This window comes from Alligator sinensis, unplaced genomic scaffold (genome assembly GCF_000455745.1).
Source record: "Alligator sinensis unplaced genomic scaffold, ASM45574v1 scaffold766_1, whole genome shotgun sequence".
NCBI classification, from domain to species: domain Eukaryota; kingdom Metazoa; phylum Chordata; order Crocodylia; family Alligatoridae; genus Alligator; species Alligator sinensis.
The window spans coordinates 118,039-135,399 of record NW_005842390.1 but is presented as its reverse complement, the minus strand read 5'-3'; the positions used below and the strand labels follow the sequence as shown (position 1 = coordinate 135,399).

General features: G+C 56.2%; 1 protein-coding gene across 4 annotated transcripts in view; it reads left to right on the top strand.

Moving 5' to 3' along the window:
* Positions 1-17,361, top strand: part of NAV1 (neuron navigator 1) — a 243,154-nt gene that overhangs the window by 138,094 nt on the left and 87,699 nt on the right. For all 4 annotated transcript variants that reach the window (XM_025211157.1, XM_014522734.2, XM_025211156.1 and 1 more), the window contains 2 exons: positions 10,297-10,399; positions 16,908-17,273. In XM_025211157.1, the coding sequence (XP_025066942.1) occupies positions 10,297-10,399; positions 16,908-17,273 (469 nt within the window). The remainder of the gene's footprint in view (positions 1-10,296; positions 10,400-16,907; positions 17,274-17,361) is intronic.

Genomic DNA, 17,361 nt, shown 5'->3' with positions numbered 1-17,361 from the left:
ATGTGATGGAAATCTGGGCAGGCAGGAGAGCGACAGCCCATTGTCAGTTGCCCAGGGGGTGTTTCCCAGGGCAAGGAGCCTCCACACTAACAGAAATGCAGAATAAGTCAGAAAGGAAGAGGCAAGGGTGACAATCCCAGGCTGTGATGCTGTCAGCCTGGTCCACAGCAGAGCTGGCCCCATGACTGAGCTGGGTTTTCAGATTCAAGCAGAAGCCTCTTCGTGCCCAGGAAATGGCCCCAGGTCCATGTGTCATAGTAGCAGGGAAAAGGAAAGGAGGCCAGAGCATTCTGCTAACCCCCAGCACCACACAGCCTGCAGAGGTGAGCTCAGAACAGCATTCCTCCCTTTCCCCAGGCTAAACTCTGGGATTTGGACTAAGACTGGTACTCTTCAGAATCCAGGCTCAGAGCCCCAGAAATGGTAATCTTATGTGTGCGCCCACACAGACACCTTGCACTGCTGCTACCCATGGGCTGTGATGAGCACAAGACGTACACTCACATGCATGTGCAAATGGCCTTTGAGGCATTAACTAAGAATCACCAAGCAGTGCAAAAGGGCAGGGGTCAAGGGAAGTGACTGGATCTGCACAAGTTCACCCCCTATCTCCTTTTCCCAGCTGGGTGACTCAGGCAGTCCATGCTCTTTGTGGGGGTGGGGAGGGATTTATATAGCTCCGTGCCCCTCAGCTCAGAGGGGCCAGTAATTGCACAGTGACCAGCTGCTGGGAAAGGCTGCTTTCCTTGGCAGCTTGCAGTAACCAGCAGCTGGGCTGAGGAAGCTGATGCCTGTGAACTTCATGGATTTCCTGCAGGAATGTGCATAATGCACTTTTCCGATGCAGGATGCATGGTGCGTGCTGGCAGCAACCCCTGAGAAATGACCCCCCTATCCTACTCTCCAGGCCTGCCGGAGGCTGGGGAGCTGTCCTGACTGAATCCAAGCTCAGGGTCATTCAGTCTAGAATGGTGCCCATAATGTCAGGGACCAGACACTTGGATCCAGGGCCGGCATAGCCGGAGCTGGAAGGGGCTCTCCCTGAGATCCACTGGCAGGGCCAGGGGTTGGAGCAGGATGACCTGAGCTCTGTGCCCACTGCTCTGAATGATGTGACAGCCGTGACCCTCAGAAATGTGTCCCCACAGCTGAAGTGTGCAGCACCAGGGGAGCTGGGCAGAAGCCCCATGGTGGGGGAGTGCCCCGGTTGGGATTGTGAGTGAGTCCAGATGCCCTTGCTGGACCCTTAGAACTGTGCTCTTAGACACAGGCCCCGAGAGCTCTGCTGGCAGAGGGGCCCACACATCTGGTAGCAGGAAATGAGTCCAGGGCCCATGTGCGGGACCCCAGGGGCAGAGAGCTCAATGTGTCAGGGTTGGACAGCCCCTCAGGTCAGCCAGCCAGGGCTTCTCCTGCTTGCATGGCTAGGCCTTGCCTCTGGCCACTGGGCTTCTATATGAGGGGCTGGGGAGAGCATGGAGGGTCCCAGCAGCCAGCACCTCCCTTGCCAGGGGTGGGTGCCTGGCGTCTAAGCAGCATGTGTTGCAGCAGGAGGTGGGGTGAAACCCAATCCCAGCACCATGCCCCAGGGGCTGCAGAGTCTGGCCCAGCACTGCCCCTGAGCGCTGGGGATCTTGGCTCTGAGCAGCTGTGCAGCAACTGGCAGCATGGGACTTGCCGAATCAATCAGCACCGGAGCCCAGCACACACAGCCTCCATTCCCACACCCAGCCTGGCAAGTCTCACTGACCCCCCCACCCGGGTTTTCCATCCGAAAAAACTGTCCCTGCTGCTGCCTACCCACAGTGCTCATCCCCAAGCCACACAGCACGGCTGATTCCCCCTGACTTCCCTCCCCAACAGAGCTCCTACCTCTCTAGCTAATGCAGTGCCCCTGAGGGCCCCAGTCCTGACACAGCAGAGCCAGCAGAAAGGGGTGTGATTGTTCTTTGTAACCCAAACCAGGGCCCCACTGCACTAGGTGCTGTACAAGTACATGGTGATAGACAGCCCCTAGAAGAGCGCTGACAGGCAAAGGAAGGCAAATGGTCCCATTTGGCAGCTGAGGAGCTGTTACAGCGAGGCTGAGCACCCTGCCCAGAGTCACGCAGGGTAGGGGCTTGTGTCAGGGCAGGGAAGGGACCCCAGGTGCCCTGCATCCTGGCTTGTGACTTATCTGTAAGATAGTCCTTCAGCATGAGAACAAACCCCTCTCATGGCTGGGATAGATGCTGGCGACTGTCACTACATTGCCCACCGCACCAGCAGTTCAGAGGCGCTTTAGGAGCAGGGATCTCTGTTACCACCATGCTTGCAAAAGGAGTGTTAGTAGCTCAAGGGGTTGCTTTCCTACCTGCCTGCTGTGGAGGAGGCCTTGTGTTATGCCAGAAAAGGCTTGGGGCTCCCCCCACCTGACCCTCCATGCGTTGTCATTGTATCATCTCGCCCGTTCAAGGCCTTTCTCTGTTGGTTGTGCTTCTTGGGAAGGTGTTAAAGCATCAAGGCACAGGGAGCAGGGGCTGTGGGTCAGAAATGAGAAGTGATGCCAGACCTCTGCACGGGCATGTAAAAACCCAGGACTGAGATAACAACGGGGTCATAGGTCAGGATGGGGAGAGCTGTGTGGGGGTAGGCACCCAGAACAGGGGAGTTGGAGGGGGCACATAGGTGCATTGGCAGACTTGTGGATCAGGCTGGGACTGGGTGACTGCTTTGGAGAGCTGTGAAGGCCCAGGGCTAGATTAGCAGGGGGTGGCAGGTTGGCAGGAAAGGGCAGCAGTGGAGCTTTGTAGGGAGAGCCCAGGCTGGGATAGCAGCGCTAAAGGGGTGAACATCAGGACCATGCTGTGTTGGCCAAGCTACTTGAAGGAGCCTACACATCAGGTACTGGCACACTGCAGCTCAGAGCATCACTAAGACAGTCTCTCTTACAGAAGCTGTACACCCACCAAACCCACCTCTGTCTGTCTGTCAGGCTATTACAGTTCCTCTTGTCTCTAAATTTACACCAGCCTGTGGCATGTTATTTGACCCTGCGCGGGATGGCTCTGGGCAGGCTGGGTTTGCCTGGATTTGGGCGCAGGGTGCTGTAGCTCACCCATGAGGGTGCAGCTGGGTTTCCAGATGAGGGCAGGTGACACCTGCTCAGCACAGCTCCCACTACTCATCTGCATGTGTGGTTGCTGTAGCAACCCACTGCCTGGGAGCCTGCGAGGTGTCAGTGCGAAGTGCCTGGGCATTGTTTCTGATGGAAACCACTTTAAATAAAGGGGGGGAGGGGGTCTAGGTCATTAGCTGGAGCATGGAGTGATTGGCATTTGGGAGATGCCAGCAAGGAGTGCTGGATGGTGAGAGGCCCACCAGGTGTGTGGGGCTGGCTGCTGCGCTCTGCCTGGCAGGAGCCCGAAGGCTGGGGCTCCAGCAGCTTCCCAGGTATGGCTGGGAAAGGTCAGCTTTTGCGCCTGCCTCCTTCCTTGCTGCCTATGCAGAGCACAACAGGAAAGAAATGGCAGACCTCATTTGGTGGAGAGGGGTCTGGCATAGACTTTTTCAGTAGACCCTCTGAGAAGGGCAGTGGGTGGGGGTACAGGTATAAAGATGGGCACGCGGTTGCAAGGTGCAAACTGTGTAACAGGGTTTTAATGTGCGTTGAGTTGCCAAGTGAACCACAGGGGCCACTTGGCAGAGTGTTGGAGGTGGAGTTATATATATAGAGAGAGAGAGACACACAGAAATAAATATTTTTGCAAAAAATAAAAGTGCTGCCTGTGCAAAGCATGGAGCATGCTGCCCCCAGTGGCTCTGCTTCCCACCCTGGGAAGGGCAGGACCACGTGTCCCGGAGCAGGCCCCAGCCTCCCCGGCACAAGCCCAGGATTTCTGCTGCTTGTGTCATGTACAAGCAGTGCCAGCCGAGGCTGCTCCCATGGGTGGGGCCTGCTTGGCTCTGAGGGGCAGAGCACTGTAGCCCTCCCCTCACTGCCAGCTCCTCTACAGCAGCTTCCAGAGCATCTTCTCAAGGGTGGATGCTGATCAGCTTGTCAGAAGGGCCCTTTGGTATGTGGATTTCTGCCAGGGATACAGTTTATAGCTGTGCTGGTCTACAGGCAAAAGGAATCAGAAGTCTTGGTAGAGGTGATATCTTTTATTAGACCAACTAGATATTTGCAAAAAAAAAAATCTTTATTTGCAAGCTTTCAAGCGCACACACCCTTCTTCAGGCATGGGAGAGTGCAAAGATTGTAAGATTTCTCCCAGGTGGAAAATTCATATTTCACAGGAGAAATGAAAGATGATGTAAAATGTCCTGGTTGGAAAAGTTCATTTTGTGCAAATTAGGCTCAGATAAAAGTTAGAGCAGTCTGTTTACCTCAGAGTTGTCTGATGACAACCAAGATGTATTGTGCGATGTTTCGTATTTCACAGGGGGACAGGTGGTGGAAGGCTCTCCTGGGCAAGGAATTTATCTTGTGTTGAGGCAGCTCTGGGCTCTTTGAGTATGCAAATTCCTTGCCCAGGAGGGACTTCCACCACCCATCCTCCTGTGAAATATGAAACATCAGAACCAGAAGGAAGTATAATTCAACGTCCTGCTTGCCATCAGACAACTTTGAAGTAAATAGACTGCTCTAACTTTTATCTGAGCCTAATTTGCACAAAATGAACTTTTCCAACCAGGACATTTTACATCATCTTTCATATCTCCTGTGAAATATGAATTTTCATTTCCACCTGGGAGAAATCTTACAATTTTTGCACTCTCCTATGCCTGAAGGAGGATGCATGTGCCTGAAAGCTTGCAAATAAAGACTTTTTTTTGCAAATATCCACTTGGTCTAATAAAAGATATCACCTCTACCAAGAGTTCTGATTGGATTTCTGCCACAACGTCAGCTCATGCCTTTTGTCAGGAGGCTCTGCCACCTCTTCGCAGTATGGCCCTCAGGCTTCCTGGGGTGGTGTGATGCAGGGTGTCTTGTGCTGAGGGCCCCAGAACCAAGCCTGGGTCCATGCAGAGGGGGGCTGGTGAAGAAGCACTGAGAAGAGCAGGAGCCCTGTGCAGCAGGCCAGGTGAGACCCTCAGCGCAAGGACTGCATGCTTGCAAGAGGCATGTGCAGAAACAGGAGATGCTGGGCAGGTGACACACAGGACCTGGACCTGGCATAACCCGATTTGCAGGTGCAGGGGAACGGGGTGGCAGGGCTGAACTGGATACAGCAGCCACAGCAGATGCTTTCCCAGTGAAGCACTAACCAGCCCCCCTCCAGATCCCAAAGCCTCTCCAGACTGGACAGAGGTGTTCTGCTCCGCAGCTCCATGGGGGCCTTGCAGCAATACCCGGCGAGGTCTGCCAGCGCCATCTTGTGGCATGATGCGGAGAGCAGCAGATGTGTCTGGGCCAGGGCTGTCCAAGGTGGGGAGGGGAATGGCAGCCAGAGGTGCCAGGAGCAGGCTGGCTCAGGCCTCCGCCCTTCCTAATGGCTTTACCATCCTGTCCACCAGCCCCAGGGAATGGCTTCAGCTCCTGGCAGCCTCCCATCCCCTCGCCTCTGGAAGTGCTTCTCTGTACATCTGGCCACATACTGTAAAGTGCCATGCAAGCACCTTTGCCCAGCTCTGCTGCTTCCCCTTAGTCCTGCCCCACAGCCCTCAGCTACTCCAGGCCAAGGCTCCCCACATCCCACTCAGACAATGCCCCTTAGCCCTGACCTGCAGCCCAGGGACCCACTGTCACACTTACACACACAGCTGTGCTAACCCTTCCTCTCCTAACCCCTGACCCTCCTGTCCCAGGCCTGGACCCCCTGCACACACACACAGCTCTGCTGAGGCTCCTTAATCGCAGCTTTTTTATCACTGTTTATCCCTTTTCTCAGCAGGGATCCAGGTGACAGATCTCACCTCCCCCGGCAGTGGTCTGCGGGGCAGGGTTGAGTCAGGCCCCTTTCTGCCTAGCAGCGCTGTTGATTAAGGTCCTTAAATATGCATGGGCCATAATTAAGATTTATTCAGACACTTAGTGCATGGGATTTAATTACCAGTTAATTATTAAACCGTATTTATGGAGGGCTGACAGGGCTGTAATAGATGCACACAGCTACTGGTACCCACAGTTTCCCTCTGAAGCGTCCCTGTTTCTTGCACACCTTCCCCCTTATCCGAAAGGGTTTAAGGGAGACCCCAGGTGGCTCAGGGGAGCTTGGTGCTCCCGGTCCACAGTGGGGAGGGCTCAGGGGACTGGATTCTGCGCTGTCCTTCTTAGGCTGCTACAGACCAGACCCTGGGAGGCAGGTCCTATCATTAGCTTTGTTTTAAGCCCTGCTTGAACTAGGTTTTAACTCACCCAGTTGAACACCTGTTAAAGGCCACCGCTGTGCCTCCACCAGCCTCTTAGCACATGGCAGCATCTCATCTTACCGCCCAGCATGGTCAGACCGTGGGTTCACATCTTTCAGCTGGATTTTAGCAGTTCAGGCAACAGCCTGGAGTCCTGCCCGGACTGTAACTCCCACTGCTAAATTCCAGCACAGGGTGTCAAGTCATTTTTTTGGTGAATTAACCTAGCGGGGCTGATGAAAATGAAACGCCAGCTTGCCAATATCTTTGTCAGCGCTCTGGGAGGGAGCAGAAAATCAGTGCTGGGAAATCTTGCAAATGAGACAAAAATCAAAGAATGGGAACTAATGACAAGGACGTTTCAGCCTCCAAAGAGCTTTGGATTGCCTGGCAGCCTGGGCTAAACCCAGAAGCAGCCATTTCAGTGCAGCCAAACTCAGGGCACCAACTAGGATCCACAGATCTTACTCCTGCTTGTAAGACCTGTGGGAAGGCAGAGGGAAAAGCAGTGAGTCAGCATGGGATTTACAGGCCATGGTGGAAATATGAGCTGAACATCAGCTTTCAATGAGACACTGTCACATAGGAAGAAATGCAGTCCATGGGTTCTTTGGTGAGGAGGATGTTTTGGGTACCAGCAGTGTGAGAATCACTCTGCAGATTTGGTAAGGGAGCAGTGTGTGCATCTCTCCACGCGTGTATGTGGCTGGCTGGGTGTTCCTCTCCGTGTGCCTTGTGCTGGCTGCTTGTGCATCTCTTTGTGTTTCCTTGTGGGGGTGTGTTGCTGTCTGCAAGCTTTGTTTCAATGGTGCATGCGTATTTTTTGGTGTACTTTTGCAGGGGCGTGGGTTGCACATGGATTCCTCTGTGTGTGCTGCTGCTCCCTTGGCATCTCCAGGATTATTTAGTAGTGGAGACTGGGTGTGAGGGACCCCGTCCGCCTCCCAGTGTAGCTGCTTCATTGCATTCTGGGTACTGCTGTTTACATGCGGCGCCTGTGCACTGCCATGGCAACTGCAGAAGTGTTGGTTGCCACATTACATTAAAAGAAGCCAAAATTATATCCTCCCACCACCCCGCCCTACAAATTGTAGCTGCATTTGAATGAGAAAAAAGCAGCCCCAACTGAAAAGGCTGGAAATTGTGGATCAAAGGGCTGGCATCATGGCTGTTTAAGCTCTGGGGGTTGGGGGTGGCACATGCTTTCTTTGAGAATGAGGCACACTGCAGGCGCCACATCTGCCTGTGCTGAGCACTTGCTGAGGGGCACAGCTGGGAGTGCGGTATGACCCTGCAAGGGATGGGCCAGGCCCAGCCATGGTCTGTCGGACAGGCAGACCAGCCAGGCTGTGCCCAGGACAGAGGGCCTGGCAATGTCCCTGGGGAATGGAAAGTCCCAGCAGTCTGTAGGGAGGCAGCTTCAAGGTCTAATGTTACCTGACTCATTAGGGAAAGGATCCCAGGGCAGTGCTGCCCCAAAGTATGCAGCTGCCCAATGGTGCCGCGCATGAGCAGTTGCTGGAGCTGATCTCTGGAGTCAGGTCAGAGCTGAGGCATATGGATGCCTAATAAAGACAGATGTTGTTGCGTCTAATGCAAAGCCCAGTGCATGACCTAGACTGCCTTGTCCAGTAGAGGGGAAGGGCATAGAGCTCCTGGCAGTGGTCTCAGGGAGCCCCTGTCCATGCTGCCCCTCTGTGGGTAAGTCCAGCCCAGAGGGTTTTCCTGTGAGGACCAAACACTGCTCTGACATACACACTTAGCACACCTTGGCCAGTGATGTCTGGGTCTTGATTGCACGTCAGTATTTTATAGACCTGTCATGGGATGATGTGGCCCTGATTCCATAGTGTAGCCAGGCCCTGGATCCTGGCTTTAGAGCCAAGGTGGTTCTGAAGCAAGAACACCCTTTCCTCTAGGCTCATGGCAGCCCTGCCAGGACCTGTTAACGATGACCGTGCCAAACCCTGTTGCAGCAAACCAGCTGATTTACCCAGGATGGCTTTGCTGACCCCGCAGAGGGTTTCCCCTGGTTCACAGCAGGGGGACATGACCAGCACGTGCCTGGTCCTTGCGATCTTTCAGAGCAGAGATGTGGTCAGGCATCTCCGCTCCTGTAGGTATGCAGGGGGGCTCCGGGCAGTGCCAGCACTCTGAATTCCTGCATGCAATGGCAGGCTCCCAAATCCCTTGAATTGTGTGTACCTGCCGCTGTGCATACCAGCTGTCACGGCTCACACCCATTGGCTGCCTCCCCATCATTTCCTTGGCGGCTGCTGCAGCAATGACCCCTCCCTTAGTTGGTGCCCCTTGCACTCATTGGCAGGGCTGTGGCACTGAGTGATGCTTGCTGGCGAAGCAGAGCTGCAGTCAGAGTGGAGTGGGGCAGAGAGCGAGTGGCTCCCCTCTGCCAGGAGGAGCTGGACCTCTGGAAGGATAGAGGCTGCTGCCTGGGCAGGTGAGTGCCAGTGCCAAGTGAGAGGCAGTGAGCTTTCTGGTAGGGCCTAGCCTGGGACACCAGTGAGCTGCAGTGGCTGCCCTGCTCTGCCCCCACAGTCATCTTTTCCAGCAGAACCAAGAAATAAGCCATCTTGCTGAACTTGTGACACCCTGCCACCCCTGCTGTGCAGGTCCCCTCCTGTGCTAGCTGGGTGGGGAAGGGCTGAAATTGCCCTTGTGGCCCCAGTTTAGGACCTAGCAGCACCTAGCAGTTGGGTGGCCCTGCTGGGGCTTCTGAGCCTCATCCTGCAGGCTGTGCAGCCCCATGTCACTGCCCGCAGGGGTGGAATTTGTTCTTGCTGCTTTTCTGCCTCTCTCTCTGCACAGCCACTGACACAGCTGGGTGCTGCAGCATCCTGCATGTCCCGCGCCGCTGGATTGTCTCCTGTGCAGAGTAGCCTGCTATTGCTGTCTCCAGCTGTAGTAACTCCCCTGGTTCAGTGGAGAGGGGTCCGGGCTCTGATACTGAGTGTCCCTGGTTGGGAGCCTACAAGTGACAGTGGGAACCTGGCACTGAGCTGCTTGGGACAGAAGGGGTACCTGGGCTCTGAGCCTGGGGCAACCTGGCCTGTCGTGACACAGGATCTGGACCACATGTTAACTGAGGATGGTGGGCATTTCCTCAGGACTCAGTGGGGCCCTTAGGGGCAGCATGAGACTGCACAGCCTCCCCTGTCAGCAGACCAGGGTCTGTCCGTGTCCAGCAGCTTCGGGATGGGATGCTCTGTGTGATCATAAAGAGGGACCTTTGCAGCCTGGCTGGTGGCTGTCTGTTCAGTGACATGACACCTTCTTATTGCAGGCAGCGAGGTAGGAGTTGGTGCAATGTTCACCAGCCTGGGACTAGCAGTTTGCATTCAGCAAGGCCTGAAAGGCTGCTGGGTCTAGAGAGCTCCCAGGCCAGGGTTGCCCCTCTGCTTTCCCCATCCCCAGGTAGAAGTGGGAAGGCAGACAGGCCTCACTAGTTTTGGCCTTGGGCTTTTCCTATCCATACCACCTTGGGGACCTTAGCAACAACCCGCCCAGGGCAGGGTGTGTCCAGATGCCCAAGGAGCTACACACCAACTCCACTCAGCACAGGCCAGCACAAGACAGGATGGCTGTGCTTGCATCCTGTCTGCAAGGGCTGGGACGGGTTATGGCAAGGGCCTCTGCTTCCATAGGAGCACAGCAAGGAGCCAGTCCTTCCATGAGTGCAAAACAGCAGGGGGCTGTCCAGATGAGTAGTGCACAGAAGGGGCTACATGGGGAAGGCACATCGGGGCATGGGGAAGGGGGCATGTAGGCACAAGGTTGGCACAAGGTGGAGGACTGGGTATGTCGCACAACAAAGAGCTCTGTCATGGGCAGCTAGCACAGGGAGTTGGCATTTGACTACCCAATGTGGGCAGGTGGGAGCAGGGGTCTGTGCTGCTCCTTCCTCTGGTTGTCTCTCAAGCCTGTCCTTCCCTCTCTTCACAGACCCTGAGTCCCAGAGGAAGAGAACGGTGCAGAATGTGCTGGACCTTCGGCAGAACCTGGAGGAGACCATGTCCAGCCTGAGAGGCTCCCAGGTGTCTCACAGGTGAGCCCCATCCCCCACTTCTCCCCTTACCCTGCCAGGCTCATGGGATTCATCTATTCCCCAAAAGCAAATCCTCTGCTGGCTGGGCTGTGGGGCCAGGGGAGGTGTCTCTGTACCTTTGTGGGCAGCCGTGCTCCCCCTATACTCAGGGACTGACTGTGCCCTGAGGCTCGGAGGCTTCTCAGCATGGCACAGCGAGCTCTGCTCCTCTGACTCAGCAAGATGCCATCCCTCCCCTACACTCCTAATCCCCCCAGATGTCCAGCTAATCTCTCCTGCTTTGCTTTCTCTCTGATTTCTGCCCCTTGCACCAGTCACAAGAAAGTCTGAGTCATGTTGCATGATAAGAGGAGCCACAATAGCACCCAAAGGTCCCAGTCAGCGCAGCCGCACGATGCCTGGTGAGATGCAGCAGGCCCTTGGCTGGCGGAAGGTGTGCTGCATTGCTTGTCTCAACCTGCTGTGGCCATGAACAGGCTCCCAGAGGCCCTGTCCCCACGCAGACATGAGGGGGGTTCAATGCGGCTGGCTGAGAGAACCCCTGGGCCGACACTCTGGCGTCAATACCAGAGTCAGGCATTCCAGTTTAACGTAAATGTGTTCCTAGCTGCTCTCAGCTATGCTGCAAAGAACTGCTTTTGCCCCCAGATCAGAGCATCCCCACAGGACCAGCATCAGGTTTGTGCTGTCGATAAAGCATCACCTCAGCACCTAGAAAGGCTTTCCAAGCCCTTTTAGTTAAAGCAGAGCAAACATGGATCCAGGCAAGGCCAAAGATGCTCCATGCCTGGAGGAGCTCACAGCCTAACCAGGCATGCAGTGCAAGGGGCAACCAAGGCACGGTGGGGACTGGCTAGGCCAAGGCCATGCAGCAGGCTAGCAGCAGCACTGGGGTAGAATCCAGCTGTCCCTGCACAAACCCCATGCCCTGATCCCAGGACAACACTGTCGGCAAGGCCCTGCACTCATACCTGTGGAGCTGCAGGCCTGGCAGGTCCTCTCCCGCCATGCTGGGCTGTGAACAGGCATTGCTCACATGGATGAATCCTGGCCACGGCCTGTGGCCTGCTGGCCTGCTGCTGCCCCGCTGGCTGAGCTCAGGAGCACTGAGGCAGTCCTGCCTGCCCCCTGTGCTGCAGAGCCACAAGGGAGGAAGAAGATGCCCCTTCTGTGCCTGCAAGCAGCCAGCCTGCAATGAGGGAGGTGTCCACCAGGGGGTGGTGTCAGGCCAGGTGGAGCAAGGCAACTCCTCAGCAGTGACAGCTGCAGGTAAGGACATCCCCCGGGGGGGGGGCACTAGAGTAGGGGACCCTGCTTCGGGTCTCCACTGAACAGCCCTACTCCAGCACCAGTATCACTGATGCTTGCCCTGTGGGAACCCAGGCTCAGCCACGGGGGCATCCCCAGAAGCTCGCTCGCGGCCCCTATGGGTCCTGCACCTACCTGGTGGTGCCAGAGGGCACAAAATAGCTCCCTGGCGTAACAGGAGGCCTGCAGGAGTGTCTGTACTGCCCTACCTGCTGGGGCAGGCAAGCACAGCCCAGCAAGCACCATGGCCTGCTGGGCCCAACCCACAGCTGCAGCCCCGCCGGGAGTGCAGGCATGGTCTTGGCTTTGGGTGTAGTAAGGTCTCAGCTCCATCCCCTCTGTCAGGGACCATTCCTTGGAGAGTGGGGAGCAGAGGCCAGCAGCTGCCATCAGTACCCAGAGCTGTCTTCGGGGAGAGAACAGCTCCCAGAGACACCTAACTCATCCTCTCCTTGTGATGCCAATGGGGCTGCCGTCACAGCAGCACATCAGGCCCTGTGGCTTCTGCACCTCCCTTCCCAAACCCCTCTGTCGGGGTCTGCTTCAGTAGTGAGCTGTTCAGGGGCTCCCTGCCCTGCCCTTGTCCCAGAAGGAGAAGCATTCCTGATCCCCTATGGTCTATCAAACCAGCTGGTAGTGTGGGATGGAAATAGGGGCTTCCCTAGCTATAACTCCCCCCATGGACTATCTGGAGTTGGCCATAGACATATCTGCTCCCAAGAGCCCTTCTGAACTCCTGGGAGTGGCTAGACCACTTTCCCTAGTGTGAAGTGTGCAGCCCGTCTCCCATGCTGCCAGATGCTAGGCACCCCCACTCTACCTGGCAGCGGCAGGCTATGGCCCTTGTGGAGTGGCTCCCCTGGAGCCAGCGGGGCCTGAAGCTTCCAGGCTGTCTCCTCAGACAGAGCTCCAGACCTGCAGCAGCAGCAGCAGAGCAGAGCAGCTCCAGCAGGTGCCCCTCGCTCACTTCTCTGCTCTGAGCCGGGAGCTGGCAGCCCTGTCTGTCTTGAGTAACATTTTCCCCTCCCGGGCTCTGTGGCCCAGATGAGCTAATGCAGTGACAGCAGCTTCTCCTGGCCTCAGTGCTGGGGGTGGGGATCTGCTCAGGGGGAAGCCACAGACACTTGGAGGTGTTCAGCCAGCCTGAGAGGGTGGGACAAGGCAGAGCACACCACCAGCAAGGGGGCCAGTCCCACTGGGTGGGAGGGGTGAGAGCATGGATAAGGATAGGGTGAGCTCAGTGCCAGCAATGAGTGCATGGAGTCAGCGGCAGTGCCAGAGAAACCAATAATTGGGCCAGGCAGACAGCTGGATCACAGAGAGCAGGGAGCCAAGGGCTGGCTGGGGCAGGGATGCCAGTGGCCAGGCTCCCCACCCCCTGCAGCACACGGACAGCCCCCCAGGTATTTTGGCAGGTGGGAGTTCAGCTCAAGCCTCCTGCTGTGATGGCTTGGAGGCCTCTGACAGGCTCTCAGCCTAACCCAGCCCAGCCTCAGAGCAGCAGTATGAGGGATAGGTAGGTGGAGGATTACCTACCTGCCAAAACCTCTTGCAAGCTCAGCTCAGCACAGCACAGGACTGACCATCTGTCACTCAGTGCTGCCACTGCAGGGCCATGCCCCAGTGGCCCCTCTGCCACACAGGGAGAAGAGAGCAAGCAGGCCTCGGGAAGGGTGAGACAGCTGAGGGGAAGGTGCTGCACTGCTGCCAGGCACTAGTGAATCGATCCCACTTCCTGTAGGTCACTAAATCTGCTGCCGGCCAGAGCCTCCCAGGACAGGTGCTGAACTGCCCTTTCCTCCCAGAGCATTCTGTGGCAGTCTGCACTGAGGAACCTGGGGGTGGGTGTGGATGGCCACTGAAGGCAAGCTTGGAGTTCAGATCAATCTAAGATATTAGGACTGCGACCACCCAGTCTGATCCCCTGCACAGCATAGGCCAGAGACCCCTGCCCAGGGCTGCTGTATCAAGCTAGGTCCTCTCATGGAGCTCCCTTCACCTCTACAGCAGCCCCATCCTGGGTCAAGAGCAGGGTTTGGACATGAGTCTGTGGCTGGGATCTCAACTGCTTCAGCTGAAGGAGTAATTCTATTAGATGCTGGCAGTAGTAGATTGTAATCCAATGAGTGGACCTGCCATTAGTGGGCAGGTGACATGTGCCCTGCATGTGTGTGTTACATTGCTGTCACAGGTTTGCATTACAGGTGCTCCCCAGGAGCAGTCTTGGGGTGACATCAGGGAACACCTGCCCTTGCATGGCTCAAAATCCTAGCCACCACCTGCCATGGCATTGTGTCCTCACCTGTGGTCTCTTGTCTTAGCCTGTCAACACCTTGGGGCCAGAGCCAGGAGCTGCACAGGCCCTCACACCATGGGCTCCAGGTCCTGGCTGGGGCTCCTCAGTGCTACACACACAAAAGCTGTTCAGAATTGTGCCCAGAGCAGCTCAGAGCTTTGGCCCACTGGCACTGGCATTTGATAACCATGGGAATTAATGCGGAGATGCCTGAGAAGACCATGTCCAGAGCTTCTCTCTTTCCCCTGTGCTTGGCCAAGGAGCTGGGTTACATGTGGGTCTCAGTGCACCTTCCAAGCCTGGCTCCCAGCACTAGGTGCTGCCAGGCATTCACTGCACCCATTACTGGATGTTGTGGCTGGCGATGAATGTGCCATCCTGCTTGAGGAGCAAGGCATCCCAGCCTGTCCATGTGACTGCAGCACTCTGGGCTCTACATGGGCTGTCTGAGAGCAGGATCAGGGCTTGGTCTAGCTGTGTGAGGCCTTCACTGAGACATGCCTGCCTGGGGGACCCTGCCTTCCTTGTGCCATGTGTGTAGATGAGAGGAGAACTGCACCCAAGGTACCTTCTGCAGGGCCTTGGGAGTGTCCTGTACCCTGTTGTCAGGCAGCTGGCACATGCTCAGGCTCCTGAAGTCTCCCTGGGCTTGCCGAAGGGGCTACTCTTTCCATGGGGCAGCTCCCTTAAGCATCTCTGCCAATCCTGCCCTGGCCCTCAGGAAATGTGAAAACCCCAGGGAAATGCTGAGAACCCTGCAGTGGTGCCCAGAGGCACAGAGAGGTGCCAGTGCCCTGGCCAGGCTTCTGTAGTGATTTGCATGTGCATCAGCCTAGATAATCCCTGGAGAGAGAGCATATCTGAATGCCACAGTGACGCTATTGCCTACTGGGCACAGGGCAGTGCCCTCCCATGCCCTAACTCCTCAGGGGTGCCTGGGTCTGGGCCTGTCCAGCATTGCAGCACATCACGGAGACCACACTCCGGGAGGGTGAGTGCTGCCAACTGAGCTCCACCCATGATGAGTCACGGCAGGAGGGGACCCAGCAAGCAAGGGCAGGGCTCCCCTCCAGCCTGTCTGCTTTGCTTAATGTTTGGCTTGCAGTTCCAGAGCAACAGCTCCCTGCAGGTCTGGGCGCATGTATTCCTTATGGCAGACTGGCTGTGAAGATGCCAGCACTTGCGGTTGGGCAAGTGAGACCAACCTACAAGGGACTGGCTGCAACAGAGTTTGTGAGATCGTGGCCCAAGTATACAGAAACCCAGTGGGAGCAGGCTGAGCCACTCCAGGCATTCACATGCCTCCCACACCAGACCTATGAGGTCAGGGAACAGGCATGGAGACTGGATGAACCAGGCACACAGCAAAGGGGAGCTGAATGCATGCAAGGTTTGCATGCACAGAAGAGGTGTGCAGAGAGGAACTCTCTGCATCGAGTGTGCATATCAAATCCTGGCTGAGGTCACCCCAGCCTTATGAATGCCTCTGGATTTCGAGATGATCTCCCTTTTGTCCATTTCCTTTTGTGCTCTGATGAGTCAGCAAAGCAGACAATGAAACTCATGTCTGGGTCAATACTGGGTGTGTATCCCCTGCCTGCAGGTGTCTGGGTGAGGCATCTGGGATCCTCCAGGTGATTCCTGGGTCTAAAAAGGGGGATGGGAGAGGGTGAGACTGGAGCACAGTCCCAACTTGCAGCCTCTGCTACCCCTGCCTTGGGGTCTCCATGCAGAGCCCTTCTGCTGCCCTCCATCCCAGCTGCACTCTCTCCTCCTTGTCCTCTCTGCCATGCTCCCAGGTTCAGGTATTGTAACAATGGGGCAGCCTATTTGCAAGCCTACAGTCTCCCCATGATCAGGATGATCAGGCCCAAACAGAGGCAGTGGGACGTAAGCGTGCAGGTTACCAGCTTGGGCTGTGGCTCTGTCTGCATCCCCAGGTCGGGGTAGCTTACTGATGCCAGGTTTCATGAAGCTCTTCCTGGGGAAATGTGTGATGTCCAGAGAAATTGCCCCCTGGCGGATGGCTCAGGAGCTGTTGGCGGCTTTGAGCCTGACATGCAGGGCTCCAAAGCCTACGTTTAATTCCAGCTTAACAAGACAGCTCTTGTGTTTCAACACAATGATCAAAACCATCTCCGCTGGGCTGCTGTGCCCAGCCCTGCCCCACCCTGCTCTGCCTCTAGCCAGATCTCCCAACCCCCTGCTTTCCGTGACTGCTTTGCATTTCACATCTAGTGGCTACTTTACAGAAGGTGAAGGGAAGGGCTTGGAATGGGAGTGTGAGTAGGACCAGGATGCTGCTCCCACTTTCTCTGTGGGGCAGCTATGCTCTTCCAGGCCCATGCTTACGCTTCCCTGCAGCTCCCCAGGTCTGACTCCCCTGTAAGCAAATGCAGGCAAGGGTCACAGGGACAAAATGCGCTGAGTGCACAGAAAATGCATGCAGCCCCTCCTTGGGAGCCATGTCCCTGCTGCTGCTGCAGCACTGCTCTTTGGCACAGTAGATCCTGGGATAGGCCTGGGAGCAGAGTGGATGGCTCTGTTCCTGTTCTGTACAGAGCCCCTGGAAGGAGGGGGTGACACAAATGAGGACGGTGAAGGGGCAGCAGGGGTGGTGGGAATAAAGTGAAGGAGTCAGATAGGAAGAAGAAAGGGATTACGGTTAAAACAGTGGCCCAGCCCTCTAGATTAGTAGTTCACCATCATGGCTCTGCCCCAAACTTGCTGTGTGGCCTTGGGCCAGAAATCCCAAAGCCAAGCAGTCTTATCTTCAAAATGCAGAGCACCTGCGGCCTCTGGTGCCTGAACGATAGCAACATGGGACCCAGGGCTGGGACTGCTGCCTTGCATTTACTGTCCTTGGGCCACATGCCCCTAATCTCTCCTCTGTCTTCCCTGCAGCTCCCTGGAAATGACCTGCTATGACAGTGATGAGGCGAACCCCAGGAGTGTGTCCAGCCTGTCCAACCGCTCCTCCCCACTGTCCTGGCGCTATGGGCAATCCAGCCCTCGCCTGCAGGCTGGAGATGCACCCTCTGTGGGTGGGAGCTGCCGCTCAGAGGGCACCCCCAGTTGGTACATGCATGGGGAGCGTGCACACTACTCCCACACCATGCCCATGCGCAGCCCCAGTAAGCTGAGCCACATCTCCCGGCTGGAGCTTGTTGAATCACTGGACACTGACGACGTGGATCTGAAGTCCGGGTACATGAGCGACAGCGATCTGATGGGGAAGACCCTGACGGAGGATGATGACATCACCACAGGGTGAGTACCAATGCTGGCTGCCAGCACCTGGAGGCAGGCAGTCTGGAGTCAGCCATTTCTGGCCTGATCAGGGTTTTAGCAAGTAGAT